The 15,768-nt window shown below is 41.3% G+C and overlaps 1 protein-coding gene across 5 annotated transcripts in view; it reads right to left on the bottom strand.

Moving 5' to 3' along the window:
- Positions 1 to 409: 409 nt before the first annotated feature.
- The window catches only part of ETV6 (ETS variant transcription factor 6), a 131,195-nt gene continuing 115,836 nt past the window's right edge, over positions 410 to 15,768 (bottom strand). For 4 of the 5 annotated variants that reach the window (XM_071551420.1, XM_071551421.1, XM_071551423.1 and 1 more), the window contains 3 exons: positions 6,813 to 6,955; positions 3,962 to 4,062; positions 410 to 857 (listed from right to left, as the gene is read on the bottom strand). In XM_071551420.1, the coding sequence (XP_071407521.1) occupies positions 752 to 857; positions 3,962 to 4,062; positions 6,813 to 6,955 (350 nt within the window). In that variant the 3' untranslated portion in view covers positions 410 to 751. The remainder of the gene's footprint in view (positions 858 to 3,961; positions 4,063 to 6,812; positions 6,956 to 15,768) is intronic. The other variant, XM_071551424.1, reaches the window with a different exon arrangement.

Below are 15,768 nucleotides of genomic sequence, written 5' to 3'. Positions count from 1 at the left end.
GATAGTCTGTTGCACAGGTTTGTCACATTTGTTTTTCTCCTCCCCAGAGCACTTAGGTGTTTGGTTTTGGTCCATATTCTAGCAGTTAATAGCCATTCAGAGTACTCACTGTGAGCCCAAGCTATGCTGGGATGACAGCCCAGCCTACATGTGAAGGGTCTCTCCCTTTGACAAGCATGTGTGGTAAATTCTTTTGGTAGCTCCAATGCATTTCCCAGTGGCAGCACATGTAAATTGATCCAAGCAAACTGGAAGCCTTGAGCAAATTCCTTCTGTGTTGCAATTGTTTATGCAGTGTTGTGTCATGATACTTGCACAGAAAATAAAAGCACTCTATTTCCATAGGAAAGCCTTCCCCCCACCACCCCAAAAAAGAAAAAAAAAGCATAATCTGACATGTTGTCCTATGTGAGATAAGGAAAGTCACTCTGCATGTTTATTAGGGAAAAAAAAAACAACAACCCCCCCCGAAATTGAAACAAACCAAAAAGAAAGAAAGAACTCAAGGGAGACTTTGTAGGAACAGTGAAGTAGTGCACAAGTCCAGACCTTCTCCCCTTTGCTTTTCCGCCAGCACCACTTCTGCCTGTAGGTTTGTTTTGTTAAGGTGCTTCAGGGTCCTCTGTGGTTTTCAAGCTAAGCGGCAAACTCAAATGCTGCTTCTGTGTTGTTGCTTCCCCTCCCAAACCATGCCAACCATCCAGGCAGATGTTTCTCCCATGGACCCACAGAGGCAGTGCACCTGTTTCCTTCAGCACTCATCTTCTTGGTATGATTGTTCATCCAGTTCCTGGGATTCAAGGTGCTCAAGGCGGTCTGTTCGGCCACTCATAATCTCATCTGGGGTCTTCATGAACCTGCAAAACAGAGAAACAAGTGGAATTCTCAGTGGTCTCAGCTTTTGTCTTCATCAGGTTGTTGAGGTCCATGAGCTCAACAGTCCCTGAGACAACCTTTGCTGTATCCTCCCAATGCCTTAGTAGTTCCCACATCTTCCCCAGCTTACTAGTGTCTTCCCTCCTCCATACCTTAAAAGGAAGCAAAAAATCACAGGCATTTACCACCGCTCCTTGAAAGTCCAAACTGAACCACATTCCACAGTCGTTTCCAAAAAATTGTATTTATTTCTTCTCCTTCACTTTGTTTGCTCTTGAATCTAAGATGACAGTATGCCCCAGGTACACTCATTTATGGTGGTTGGTGGCAGTAACAGAGACCTTTATGATCCACATATTTCAAAGCAAAAGCACTTGTAAGGTATGGAGACGCAGAGGGCTAGTGGTTTGTGCAGGCCTGTGTGTAGGTGAGTGAGAAGAATATGAAACACTAAAGAAACAGTGGTGGAAAAAGCCAAGGTCCAAGTCAGAACAAGTTCTGGGAAATGGAAAAGCCCTGTAGGAAAAAGGTTTTGAGCTAGGGAACTGTAAGCAAAGACGGTCTCTTCCTGTGTGATTGTAGCAAGTGTAATTGTACTGAAGCAGCATCCTCTATAAATGAATGCCATGGCTCCCAGCACTAATCTCTCAATGCAGCAAGTCTGCAGGGGGCTAGAAACAGAAACTGCCTCTGGGGAGGCATGGCAGTAGGAAAGAACATCCACCAGCCTGCAGATCAAGTCTGCAGTCTTGATATTTGCCAGAATACTTGGGTACTACTGCACAGAGGTAGCATGGAAAAACTGCTTTTTCTTTTTGAATGTAATGGCATAGGAAGAGAGAATGGCACAGGAAGGATGAAATCCTAGTTTCAACACAAATCAGTCACATAAGTATTTCTGGAAAAATTAGGATGAAAGATGTTTAATCTGGAAGCATTACAAAATTTCACAGTCTTTGATTAACGACGTACTGGTTAACGTTCAGCAGTACAAAATGTGTTAATCACAAGAGCTGATTTTATTTCAGCTTGATGATATGCTCAGTATTCTTGCCCCAGTAAAAGTAAAAACAGGGGCCTCTTTAGTATCACTGACTCAGAAAAATCACTGCTGAAGTCTCTCAGTAAATACATAGCATAGCCTGGAACTAACCTTTTGCTATCCCTTCTAATTTTGGAAATCATGTGCACATATGCATTTAGGGGGAAAAAAAAAGGGGCTATGACTCACTTCTGTGTCACTCCCATTAGTATGCTGGAAGAATGCTGCTGATACAAATAGTGTTACGGCAGTGAAAAACTCATATGCAGAAGTGATGAATCAGTCCATGGCTACACAATGAAAACGCACCAAAGCCTACAGGCCTGTGCCTTGATTTAAACCCTGTGATTGTCTTGTTGATACTGCATGAGAATGAACTCAAACCAGAGTGATCCCACTGCCCTCCCCACCATGTGGGGAACAGGCTGATGGGAAATGTACTGCAGTACTTCAGGTATTCTTTCTGGTCTGTGTTTTAAGTCATGTCAAGGAAATCAAAGCATGGGTATTTGTCATAGCATTTAATTACATCTAAAAAAACCCAACGCAACTCAACCCAGACCTACAAGCTAATTAAGAAACTATATCTTTGACCCATTTTGTGGCAGAAGACACTCAGGCAACCTATTAGAAATCCTTCTCTAACTCCATTTGACTTAAAAGCTCCATACAAATATCTGCAGATGACAACTGGTCTGCATGTTACTTATAAAGTCACACTTCCTATTATTTCTGTGCTTGTGAGAAATAGCCAAAAAAGGCACATTAATGACTTGATTTTTTGGAGCCATTCTTTTTCTCTTCAGGTCTAAGAAAACAACATCAGAAAGTTTTTATTAGGGAATTGTGCAAAAAAATGCTTTTCTGGTTTTGTTTTGCTTTGTTTTTTTTCCAGTTTCCAAAAGAAATGAGGTTTATATGCTCATGTTTTATGCTCCCTGGTGACCTTTGAATCTGTTGGTCAATTTGCACAAGTCTGTCAGAGGAACTGAGGTCTCCAAGGGCATTAAGATTTTGAGAAAATAGGCAGCCTGGTTGAGAAGAGATGGACTCCTGTTTGGTTTATGTCCCCACTGAAAGGAAGACTTCAAGATAACCAGTGTTCAGAATCACGAATTGCCTCAGGGCAATGCAGTCTTCACAGAAGGCTACAGAAATCCAAGTACTCACAGAGCAACCTTGTTTAACTTTCCACCGAAGTATCAAGCAGTTGTTTTTTGCCCATGACTACTTCTTCCCTTCACTCTCCTTCCCCACCTATGTTTCCTTCTAAGAGCTGACATAAGTCATTTCAAAGAAACCTTTTCAGCTGTGGTTAGTTTGAGCGCTATTGCAGTTCTGGTAGCTATTTAAGAAAACAAACTCTGAGACTGCTTTTCTACTGGTATAATTTCCAAGCACATACTAGATCCAGACCATTCACATCAAAGCAGTCTTTGGGCTGAGTACAGTGCTCTGTGGGTCAGACACATGCACTAGAACTTGCTGGTCTTGTCTGAAAAGAACCGAAGTGCTTTCGCTCTCTGCCAGCTGTACTCAAGTTTGTACAAGTAGCTCCCTGGTTTAATGTTGTATCATCCAACCCAATGCATCACGTTTTATGGACAGCTCTTGCAGGCCCCTCTTCCTTGGAGGCCACTGCTGAAAATATGGTCATGAGTGTTTCTCTTCTATGAAACTGATGCACGTGAGGAAATACCTGATCCTTGCTTAGCTTTCACTGGTAGCTGTGTTTGAGAAGTCAGTTTGAAGTGGAGTTTTCAGCAGTTTGGCTGAATCATTGATCTCAGGTCTTAAACAATGGCACAGCCCAACTGAAGTGAGTGAAAAGACTTAACTCCACTGATCATTGAAAAAGGCCAGTGTTTTCGGAAACTGGTTGCCTTGAAAGCTGGCAAGCAGTGGTCTAGGCAGCTTTTATAAATGTATGGCCATTGTTACCTGTTTTATAGCTGTGGCAATGAAGTATCCCATACACAATTCCATCCTCCATCTTCAAAAACTAACAGTCTGTAGAAAAGAATAGCAAAGAAAGAAAATTACCTGAACAAAAGTCTTTGTCCCGGCTCCTTCCGGATAATATTCAGTTTGTAGTAGTGGCGTAGGGCTCTGGACATTTTCTCGTAAGTCATATTTGTTCTGTTCTGTTTTGGTTTTTTTTCAAAAGAAAGAAGCAAAAATGTGGTGAGATGATTCATTAAAACCTTCCTAAGCTCCAAAAGGACTTGTAGAACTATCATAGCTAGCTAAAGTAACCAGGTTGGTTCAAGAAATTACACGTCCCACTCTTGCGCTGTATGCAGGCCCATTCTACCCCCACAGCCCTCATCACCAAATTGTTGTGCATCTTTTTCAAGCAGGGTAATTTAAGCAAGGAATCTATCAAAAATTCCAAGTGAGGTTTTTCTACAGTTTCTTGAAACACAGAGAACAAAAGCCTTAACTATAAGAGGAGACATTAGATGAAGGGAGATGCTCATGCCAAGTGGGATGTGACAGGCCTGTTCTTAATGAAAAAACATTTTGAAAAAGCCTAAGAACAGTGGCTAATAGACTGAATCTGTCAGCAATCCCTGCTAAGTTGACTGTTCCTCTGAGATTTCCCTGCATTAACTAGTTAATGCTCACAGAGCACTGTAGAGATTTGACAGCCTGTTTTTCTTTGTTATACAGGTGTAAATCAAAAGGCCCATTAGGTTGTACATCTGCTTTCATGATAGATCCTCCCCTTCTTTTTGCGAGCTGTAGACCAACAGGCTGTAGCCAGAGCACTGTGGTATACTGAGGTATGGCCCTGCTGAAGTTGAGTGTCAGAAGCCAATTGTGATGGGCACTGGCAGAGCTGTATGTGAGCAGCCCCCATAGTACTGACTTGGGATAGCAGGATCAACCCCTTAGACTACATTTGCATGAAGAGCATTTTTCTGGTACAAGGATCAGTGGTTACTATGCTGGCAAGGAGACTTCCAGCAGAGAGGCAACTATCCTAGCAAAGCTGTGTTTGCACAAGTACAAAGCAGATGCCTTGGCATGGGCAAAGCATATCAAACTAACAGAAGCATGCTTTCACTCTGTGAGCCTCCGTGTGAGGAGTTTAGTCTTATTAAATGACACTGACCCACCTGCCTGAAATGCCCCATAAAAGCAGACCTCCTCTGCTTGCCCTGACCACAATAGTTCTTCTAAGGGAGGCCACATAAAGAGCTGCTGTAGCAATTAAACACTAACAGGGACAATGTTTTCTCTGCAAAATCTAGACTCTTACTGGGAAGCCCCCTGAAATACTATGGGGTGCTTCTTCCATTCCTTATATGCTAAAAGGTCATGGTGTTATCCAAGTAGCTAATGGTATGAAGTAGCTTCAGTCTGAGACACCTAACATGAGACATGATGGCAACACCTAATTATTAGCATGCAGGTTGGGTAAGGGTAGAACTCTCCATTCCCAGTGTTGCAGCTCTAAGGCAGATATTCTTGGAAGCAATATAAGTCACGTGAGTAAATCTTGACCTTATAAGATGGTCTCTATGGTCATATACAGAATCACGGAATGTTTGAGGTTGAAAGGCACCCATGGAGATCACCTAATCCAGTCCCTCTGTTCAACACAAGATCAACCAGAGATGGTTGCTCAGGACTGTGTCCAGTTGGGGTTTGAACATCTCCAAGAATGGAGATTACACAGTCTCCTCTGGGCAACCTGCTCCAGTGTCTGACCATCTTCCTAATAAAACTGTCCCACACTTGGGATCTCATGAACACAGTATGTGGCAATGTGAAGTCCCACACTCCTCAGGTCATTCTTCCCCAGGTAGAGGATTTCACTCTACACCCTTTGGTAAGTTTGATAAAATTCCCGTTAGCCCATATCTCCACCGTGTTCAGATCCATATGGATGACACTACAACTGCCTAGTGTATCAGCTACTCCTCTCAGTTTTGTATTGTCTGAGAACCTGCTAGAGATGCATTCTGCTCCATCATCCAAGTCATTAATGAACACGTTAAACAGTACTGCCTCCAGAGGCAATTCCCAGGGTAACATCACTAGTGACTGGATTCTGTGCCATTGATTACAATCTTTTCAGCCCAGCTACCTCACTCTACTCTTGTCTAGGGCATACTTAATTGGTCTATGAGGCTATTATTTATGTGAGACAGTCTCAAAAGCCTTTTTAAAATCAAGATAAGCTATATCCACTATTCCCCCTGAATCCACTAAGCTAATAATTTCATTGTAGATGGATATCACAGTGGTAAAGCATGATTTCCCTTTTGTAAATCCATGCTGACTACTCATACATTCCTATGAATATAGTCATATACATATACTCATATAGATATATCTATATGAGTATTTTTGCAGCCCCAAGCTGCAAAAATCAGTAACTGCTTTCCAGAGTACAAAGCAGAATTGCCCTCCTTAAAGGAAATACATAATCTTGCAGCGTATCATGTCCGTCGCAGGACAGTGTGTGAAGTCTGAATGCTGGTGCAAATGGGGACAGACAGAAAGCTTCTGATGAATTATAGCACAGGGCTCCTTGTAGACCACATTAATCAGAGTATCCTTAGCATCAGGTTTCAGTAAGAAGTAAGATGCTTTGAGAGAGAAGGACTGTTAATTCTTGCACTCCTTTGTAATTTTATAATTACATGCATTTATAACTAAATGCCTCTAAACCAAACCAAGAGGTTTTCTACATGAAGTATATGAGGTTTTCATGCTTGAAGATGGATGATTTATATTTCTTATGTATCCAGGATGAAAGGTTACAGCTTTCCAGCAGTAATTTATATGCACATCCTTTCTTCCTTTTCCCCTGATTATAAGTGAATCCCATGATGTTAAAAGAGTTGAAGTGTTGTAGAGGAAAACTGCATTGCTTCCCTACCTTGTGGTTTCCCCACAGCCGGGCCAGCCCGTTGGGATCCACTATCCGAAATAGTTTGGATTCCTTATCTTCCCATCGGATGAAATTTTCGTACCGGCTGTCAGAAAGCAGCTGATAAACATAATCCCAAAGCAACCTACAGTCTGTGAAGAGAGAAGCAAGAAAATACTGACCTTTTTTTTTCTTGGGATTAATTCTGGAAACTTTGGGGTGGATGTCTAGTAAAAGGACAGTTGGGATCAGGGCTGAAACAGCTGCTGCAACATGAAATGCAAATGGCTTGGCTGGTATTGAGTAATGTTTGCAAAATGTACTGGAATATACAGCCTTTTCTAATGTGCCCTAGTCCTTCCGACACTGACTGAGCATCTTCATTGCATTAAAAGCTGTGTAAGATCACCTGTTAATCTTAGTTGCATGTTTACTGTTGTATTGAAGCACATAAAACTACCACTGTTTGCCCTGATGCTGTTGCAGTCTGTTTTAGTGGAGAAATCAAGAATGTTGCAACCTGCTCACCTTGCTTGAGGTTGCCCCTTTCTGTGCTAACGTATGAGGTCTAAACTATGGGCAATTTTACAGCTTTCTTTTGTATACTCCATGTAATATAAAATTGACCCCTCCCATTTTAAGTTTGATTTTTGTTTTATTTCTTAAGTTTCCTGAAAAAACTCTCAAGTATTAATTAAACTACTTGAATGCTATGAGAGGTTAAATACTTTCTATTTGAATAACTGAATTCAAATTTCCTCTTGAAAAACACTCCTTAGGTCACTAATAAAAGGTCTAACAGAGACTTGAGTTTAGTGCTTTTCAGTTTCATGGCAGTCTCTTGAGACTGACGAAGCCAAGAGCTGAGCTGCTACTACTTCCTGTTTGCAACATGTGTGTGTGCAGGCAGCACAGCGTAACTGGGAACTATGAAATATGGAAAGAGAACGGTGCAGAGCTGGGGGTATTGCTGCTGTCAGGAACAACAGGGGTTTTGTAGCTTAATTGTCCAGATCCCTGAGATGGCCATCGGGTTGCATTTTTCTTTGAAAGCAATACCAGCCTCTGAGAGATGCCCTGTTAGAGTTGTTCAAGGGCTGGCAACCAAAGACATCCAGCTTACAAGTGCTAAAATGAATTCTTGTAAGCCTTTCTATTCCTGTCTGGGGCTGGCATGTGTTACAATGGGAATGATGACATGTTCAGTATGAGAATATAGAATACTTTTTGAAAAAGGATATGAATAGCTCATTTAATGAGCACACCTGAAATTGTTAGAGATATTAACATTATTTATGGTATTTTCCCACTTTCAAACAGTAAGGAGTATCTCTGAAACCTTCACTGTCTCTAAAACTAGAGCTTAGTTTGCCAGTGTCTTTACTATAGACTCTTTCTACCAGTCCTATGAAGAATAAAGCACTTGGTTTTGAGGAGATGACATCAGGCAAAAATTGCAGGTTTCTGTTCTAGCTGAACCTACCCTGACGGTCATCTCATCCATAACATTCACAAGAGGAGAAATGTGAAAGGAAAGATTTTTGGTTGGAAAAAACATATTTTCATTAACATTTTTTCATAGAAAAACACTTTCCACAGAAAAATGTTCACTTCCATTTGAAATTGTTCTAGGTTTTAAGTTAAAAAATAAAAGCTGGGGACAAGTTTCCCTAGACTTCCCAGGGTTATGTGGGAGGTCTGTAAAACAGTCTGAAAATGAAAGTGGAAGGCTACTACTTTAATTTCTGTTGTCCTCCCTCTCTTATACTCAAAAACACAGTTCTTCCATTGTCCTGTCAGTATTTTTGCACACATACCCAGGCACACATATTAGAAAAGACCTTCTTTTCTAGACTTCATTTATCAGTCAAGAGAAGGGAGATTATATTGCTCTTCTGGTTTGTGCCTTTTAATATTGTGTGAGATTCTCAGATCAAAGAATAGTAAGGGCTGACTTAAGCAGTTCCTTGACACATGTGAAATTCATTCCATGATTCTTTCAATGTGAGAAATGTATAGAAAATGGCTTTTTAGTGCAAGAATCCTTGGGGTCAACTGGAGGGATGGTGCTCCTGCAGAGACAAGTCAATGTCAGGCTTTGTCATATTCTTGAATGTTCAACCTGGGTCAGACAGCCTCTGATTATAGTGCCTTATATTTGCAGTTCTCCAGAGATATGATTTACACTAAACTTTACTTTCACCTCATTATATGCAATAGGCAATATTACTTTTAATATCCTCCTTGCATGCACACACACTAGGCCCTGTTTCTTCACAAAACCAAGGAAGAACACAAAAAAAATCAGTCTAAGATATCTAGCTGTCAAATTATTAGATTAACAAGAGAGCATCAGATGCTAAGAGGAGATAGGATTCAAGTGCAGGTTTGGGTTTTGTTGTTCACTTAATTTTTAGATTGGATTTAGGCTGTTTGAATATAAATATACCTCAAATGAGAAGAACTCAGATCTGCACCTTGAGATCTTCACAAGAAAGTACTAAGTGATCAAGGGCCCCATCCCATATGCTAAACTGACTGAGCTGCTCAGACTTGCATAAGTATTTAGTAGGCTGGTGGAATTTGCAAAAAAAAAATCAACCACCGAAGTGTGTCAGACTGCTGTTTGCTTCAACAAGAAAACTGAAAATCCTTGAAAACTCTTAGTTCCTCCAACCACTAAAAAACTCCTTTTCAAACCGAATAGTTGTCTATCAGCAAATTTAGATGGATATATGACTCATTTGCAACAATTTAATGAACATCAGGACACCTGTGGTAACTGAGTCCCAAGCCACTGCAAATAGGAAATAAAAAGCATTAAACAACAGTAGGAAAGAGTTAGGGCTTACTGCATTTCTTCTCACCAGAGCTGAGAGCTATGAGTATACACAGTGTTAGTTATGGACCAGCTGATGCTTTGCAGCATACTTTAGTTATGTATAAGCTTTGTTTGCAGAGTACCTAAATCAGCTTGCTTGCTTTCAAGTTTCACATGGGAGACCTTCAGGAGTATGAGCATGGGCACCCTGCAGTTTTTTTGTTTGTTTTTAACCACAGATGATTTATGCCCTAAATATCTTTCTCCACAGACTGCACGGGAAAAAATGAGGTCCTGGAGGGGTCTACTGACTGAGAGAGTATCAGCAACTAAACAGTAGGCTAGCAGAAACCATCTTTAATAGGACATTAGAGACTACAGGTCAAAGACTACCTGATAACTCTTAGAGACTGAAATTAATTTGGATCATAGTAGAGCCTATTTGAAGTACACTGCAAGCCTATAAAACTGGTCAAAACCCAAGAAGAGGCGATGCTAGAAAATGCTTTTGAAAAAAAGAGTTTCTCCCCTGAGAAAAGAGGCATCTCCACAAAGCTGGTGAAGATGATAGACAATGCTCTCAGGCACATGGTGGGATTCTTGGGGCTGTCATGTGTAGGGCCAGCAGCTGGACTTTGATGGTTGGTCCTTGTGGGTCCCTTCCAACTCAAGACATTCTCTGATTCTATGATATAGAAAGTTACATCCTCCAGGAAGGTCAAAATTGTTTTTTCAGGAAGAATGGAGAAATGGAGAGGAGAACTTGTATGTGGATGGTTGTTTTTTAAGAATAAATCACTTGTATGAGTAAAGTCTGGATGGTGTGAATGACTCAGTGAAGACTAAATCACTTCCATGGCTGTCAGAAGACCTCTAAAAAAGCTGCTGCATAAGGGGACTCTCCACAGGGTGTGTGTTGGATAGTGAGTAATGGCAAGAAAGCAATGGATGTTGCTGAGGCCAAGCAAGTTTAAAAATGCGGGAGATTCAATAAGGCAGCTGAGTCAGGGCTGGTACCTAAACTGCATGGTGTAATTTCCTGCCTTTTGGCTTAAATAAACTTACTTGGAAAGTAACTGTGCCTCTATAGCACAAGGAAACATCATTTCCCCCTAATGCGCACATAATATTTTTTTAAATGAACTCAGATGATTGAACCCTATACAATCTGAAGGTAAAGGGATTTAGCTGTGGGTAGAGCTGCATCTGAGAGGTTTTAAGGTGATGCAGTAACAAACAACCTAGCCAAAGTGGGAAGGTGGCAAATGGTCCAGCAATGTGGCAAGGCTCCTAAATGCTGGAATTTCCATGCCTTACCATTTTCTCAGCTGTACTACTAGGCAAGACTGAACTACATAATCAGCTGTGAATTAGGGCAAACTGTACCTTCAAATGGAGAGGCACAACTTTCCTCTTGCAGCTAATGCTTCTAGAGGGACTTTTATAGTTATGCACAAAGTACTGATAAGGTGTAGAGTACTTGGCTGGTTCTCAAAATGTCTGCCATAAACACTGCCCTACACATGCAAGTGGCAGCAGTTTAACACACATGCTGGCAACAGCCATATACTGTACAGTCCTAAGGTTGGCAGACCTACAGTAAAGCCTTGGGAGGTGCCATCCCACTCAGTCTCTTGGCTGCTGCTTGCCTGCCATAGTTGACACTAGGCATAAGAAAATCAGGCAGCCACCCAACTCTGGAAAGGGTGAGGCAGACGAGATAGTGTAGTTGGGGTTTACAGAATATGAAAAGATCTCTCTCACAAACAGCAATTGCTGGCTTTAAGTTCTACTGATAGCAGCAGGCTTACCTACTCACTGTAGTTTTAACCCCTCCTTTCACAGGGCAGAAGTGTGCAAACCTCAACCTCTCTTCTCTGGCATGGTAAAATTCAAATTTCTCTTTTCTAGATGAAAAGCTCTATTTACTTACAGCACAGTTTGATAATGCTACATAAAAGGGGATACTGTAAATATTGTCACTAAGAATCTGTTGTGACGCTCAAATAGACATTGTGCATCCGTACTACAGATTCTTCATTTAAAATATTGTTTAAGACTACAAGCATAGTCTTCCGAATATACACCTAAAGAACACTGACATATAAATACTTCCTAATGGCTATATAATAGTAATAAGTATCCCTCAGAAGTGAAATATCGTCTCAAACTGATCTGTAAATTATACATTATGGGTCTTAGGTTCCTAGTATCTTGGCATTTGTCCAGCCATTACAAATGACTTCTCCAGTATCATCTGGCCAAGGTCATCTTCATGCCACAGGATTGACAGGTCTTATATCTGTGCTCCCTAGGACTAAATAATGCTGTTAACAGTATAGGCACATACATGCTAAAGACCTCTTTTGCTCAGAATATAACATTCCAATGCACTCCAATATTTCTTAAAATATACACTGTATCTGGGACCTCTGTTGTTTCAGTGAGGCCCAGGGTGCAGAGCTGGCCTTCTTCATGTATGAACTACCAAAATCCTTTCAAAACCACAGAAATGTTTTGCAAGACCCACACACATCTTGCAGTGAAGATCATATAAAATGAGTTTTATCTGGCTGGTGACTGTCTTGGAACCCATCACAGTTTCATAGAGGTAGAGATACCAAAGTAACGCTGTCATACTCCCTCTAACATCAGCTGAGGCCTTACCTTACTGAGTAGGTTAGCCTAAAATTTCTCCAGCATTTGACTTAAATGGTTCTCTGACTTCTACAGCTGAAGAGTTCTCCCCTTTATTTTACAAGGTGATTTGTGCTTCAGCTACATTTGTTTTAGAGTGAAGCAAACAACAGCTGTTCACAACTGAAACTAATGAACAGAACTTCTCTAGAAGTTCTCCAGTGCTCTAGTTTCTGTAAGCACACATGACACATGTGTGAAGCTAACATGACAATGGCTCACAGTATCAAAATGAACTGATGAAATTCAGCTTGTGCAAGAGGATCCTGATCTCCCTTCCCTTTTATCCTCCATTCTTCCTGCTGCTTACCCTGTGCTAGCTCTTTTGTTGGATTTCTCTCTAAGCTGACTAAATAACTTAAACAGAAGAAAACCGTGTAAAAAACATTAGTCATCTTTCTGCTATTTCTGCATGCAGGAAGATCTAGTGAATTCCAGGGCAAAGAAGGTGGCAAGACTTCAGTGGCTGAGCAGGCAAGGATGGGGAGAAAAGAGGCAGAGGCACAGGAACTCCCACTGATGGTCTGTGACCATCCCCCTTGCTGGAGAAGGTTAGTAGGTCTTTGAGACTCAGACACTACTTTGGGGCATGTGGATTTGTATAAACTGTAGCTAGAATGAAGAAAACACAAAAGTTATCGGCTGTTGTATGGAAAATAAAAAAAGACAGGGAGAGAGCTCCTAAGGCTTGGCATGGAGATGAGCTGTAACTGCACTTTTACCACATCCTAAACTGTGTGTGCAATAGGCAGAGCTCTCTGGACAAGTCAGATGGATCTTTTGGCTACCCAACTGGTGCATGCAGTTCATCAGGTTGGTTGATACTGTAATAATGTGTTCCTACTTAGTTAACTTGCTTTCATCACACAAATAGAGAGGGAGGCAAAAGGAGAAGACAGACCTGTATACGCCTTATCAAATCAGCTCCTGTATTCTAGCTGAAAACCTCTTCCATAGCAAAAAATAAACTGGGAAACAGCACACTAAGAAAGAAAAACATGTTAAGGAATACATCTGGTGCAGGTAGCTTGGTTTGCAAGCTGCAAGTTCGAGATGCAGACTGAGCTCTGGATGGCAGCCCAGGGAGACAACAGTAGTGAACTGTCAACCCTCTGCATAACAAATAGCATGAAGATGGGTAGTACCAGTGAGCTGGATGACACTGACAGACAAAACTGGAGCTGAAAACTCAAAGGAGGTTTGAGACTTTCGTGGGGGTAGACTGTGAGGGGATAACCCAAGGGTTCTTTTGTGGGGGTGTTCCTTGGAGGCACCACCTCCAGCTGTTTCTGCATTGTTGCAATGTGTATAAATGGCTTTACGGAACTAGACATCTACTGTGGGAAAGCTGGGGTCAAACCTGTAAGGAAGCCTGGTCTGACTGTGTGAGTGGGGTGCGTGGGGAGACAAGCAGGGACGGGAACCCTCAATGAAGGGGCTTCAGCCCCCGTAGTGAAAGTCTCTCACCTTGGGAGTGTGACTGCCAGACAGTCTGGTGAATGAATGTTAGACTGGGGAGATTTTTTTAACAGACATGCTACAGTAGGATTACTGCTATGTTGAAACATAATCCAGACTCAGTATCTATCTGTAGCATATTTATTTTAGCAGTCAAAACTACAAAAAAAAAGTAACCAAGTCTCGAGATTACGAGGTCAAAATGGCTTTGAGGACTGCAAGAGCATGACCCTGGGATGGAGCAGTCCTGCTCATCACTCTGTGTTCCATGTCCAGCTTACTGAGGGAAAATAGTTTTATTTCTGTGAATCTTGCTGCTGGAAGCAGGATGTTAAGCTGGTACAGTAAAGCCAACATTTTTTGTGGAGAAACCTCTTGACAGGCAACTGTTTGCTCAACTCAGTACATTCAAGCTGGGGCTGAGGACAGAGGCTGTCAAATCACAATTACAACAGTTATATGTTGCTTCTGTTTTACAAGAAAAATGCTGAGTGGGAGATCAGGCATAAGGAGAGCAGAAACCTGAGACTGTCATGCTGCGAACAGTTGCGCTGTGAGGTTGTAAAAATAATACAGCAAGATGAGGCCCAACTCTGTCTTCGGCAATAAAAACATGTACAGGGAATAAGGATCCAAAAGCTTCATACCCCTCACGTGGTCATAGAAAAGAGCATTCAATTCACAAAGAATATGTATAATCAGTGAGCGACAGACCATCTGATAGACAAAAATTTTGCAAGCTAAAGTCTGTTGTATTAAAAAAGTCTTTTTCTTTCCTGTCCTGTTCTGCTCCATCCCCCATCCCCCCCAACAGAGAGACATTTTCAGTATTATCTTCAAGGGGTACTTTTTCCTGCTCTACCACAATGGTAGAAAAGACTCTTGCTAAAGTAACCTGCCTCTGATTCTCCTGTGGCTTTTCGTCATCTTTATTTCTCATGAAGGGCAATGACTAAAAACAGGAAACTTCAACCTGCTCATATGCACATCTTAAAACACCTCACAAACTCTTTGACATCAGAAAACCAGCCAAACACTTGAATGATGGGAATTAAAGAATTAAGAAAGAAGCTTTACCTTTAGAATGGTGCTTTAAAGGAAGATGGCAAAAGCAGGAGTGACCTAACTTCAGCAAAGGCATTCCCAACAAGAGTAACAATTTTTAATGCCACAATGTGAGGATCTCTACTATATTCTGACAATTTAGCCTTGGCTTTAGACTTCTGTTTGTTTGGGTTTTGTTCCAGGAGCAGAAAATCATTGTCTGTAGCCGACTACTACTCATGAACCTCACTTCTGTGTTCCATTAGAAAGCCCAGAGCAGTCTGAGAGGTGTGAGTGTGGCTGGAGGACATGGCTTCTGGTGTGTTCCCAGCAGATCCCTCCTGAAGGGACTGCATAAGTTGTAAACTAACAATTTCTCATAGGTTCCTTGGAGAAAACTGAAATGTGAACTCCCCTTCTTGGGGTTAAATCTCCACACTGAGACATAGCAAAACTCTTCCTCTCTTCCTTCCTTTCCCTCAAAAGAGATGGAAAACAGTAGACTCACCAGTTAACACTGTGCATTTGAATTAATGTAAACTGATAGAAACTTATGTATGCCACTTCAAACTGATTAGTATTAAAGCCAAACTTAAATAGACATGTTTCTAAAGACACTGTAGTGTAAACATGACAGTGCATTCTCCTTGTTTAACTAAGAGGATTCAAAATTATTCAAGTTTGCTTTGTAGAAGAAAATGTGAATTACCAACACAACTCTAGCCTGAAAAAAGTGTGCAAATAGGTAGGGAAAATAAGGGGATTTTTCATTAGAAGGCAAGGTTTTTTAAAAAAGTGTGTGTAACATCCTGCTGACCCCAATGGATGTTTAGGATACTCTGAACCCACTTATATCTAGCCATGGTATGTAAATGCTGCAGTACAATAATGAGAAGAATGGAGTGAAATCTAAATGATGAAGCTTTCCTGTGTCTTGGTCAGTCC

Source organism: Pithys albifrons, chromosome 3, assembly GCF_047495875.1.
Source record: "Pithys albifrons albifrons isolate INPA30051 chromosome 3, PitAlb_v1, whole genome shotgun sequence".
Taxonomy (NCBI): domain Eukaryota; kingdom Metazoa; phylum Chordata; class Aves; order Passeriformes; family Thamnophilidae; genus Pithys; species Pithys albifrons.
The sequence above is the reverse complement of the archived record's forward strand: the minus strand, read 5'-3'. Positions and strand labels throughout refer to the sequence as shown.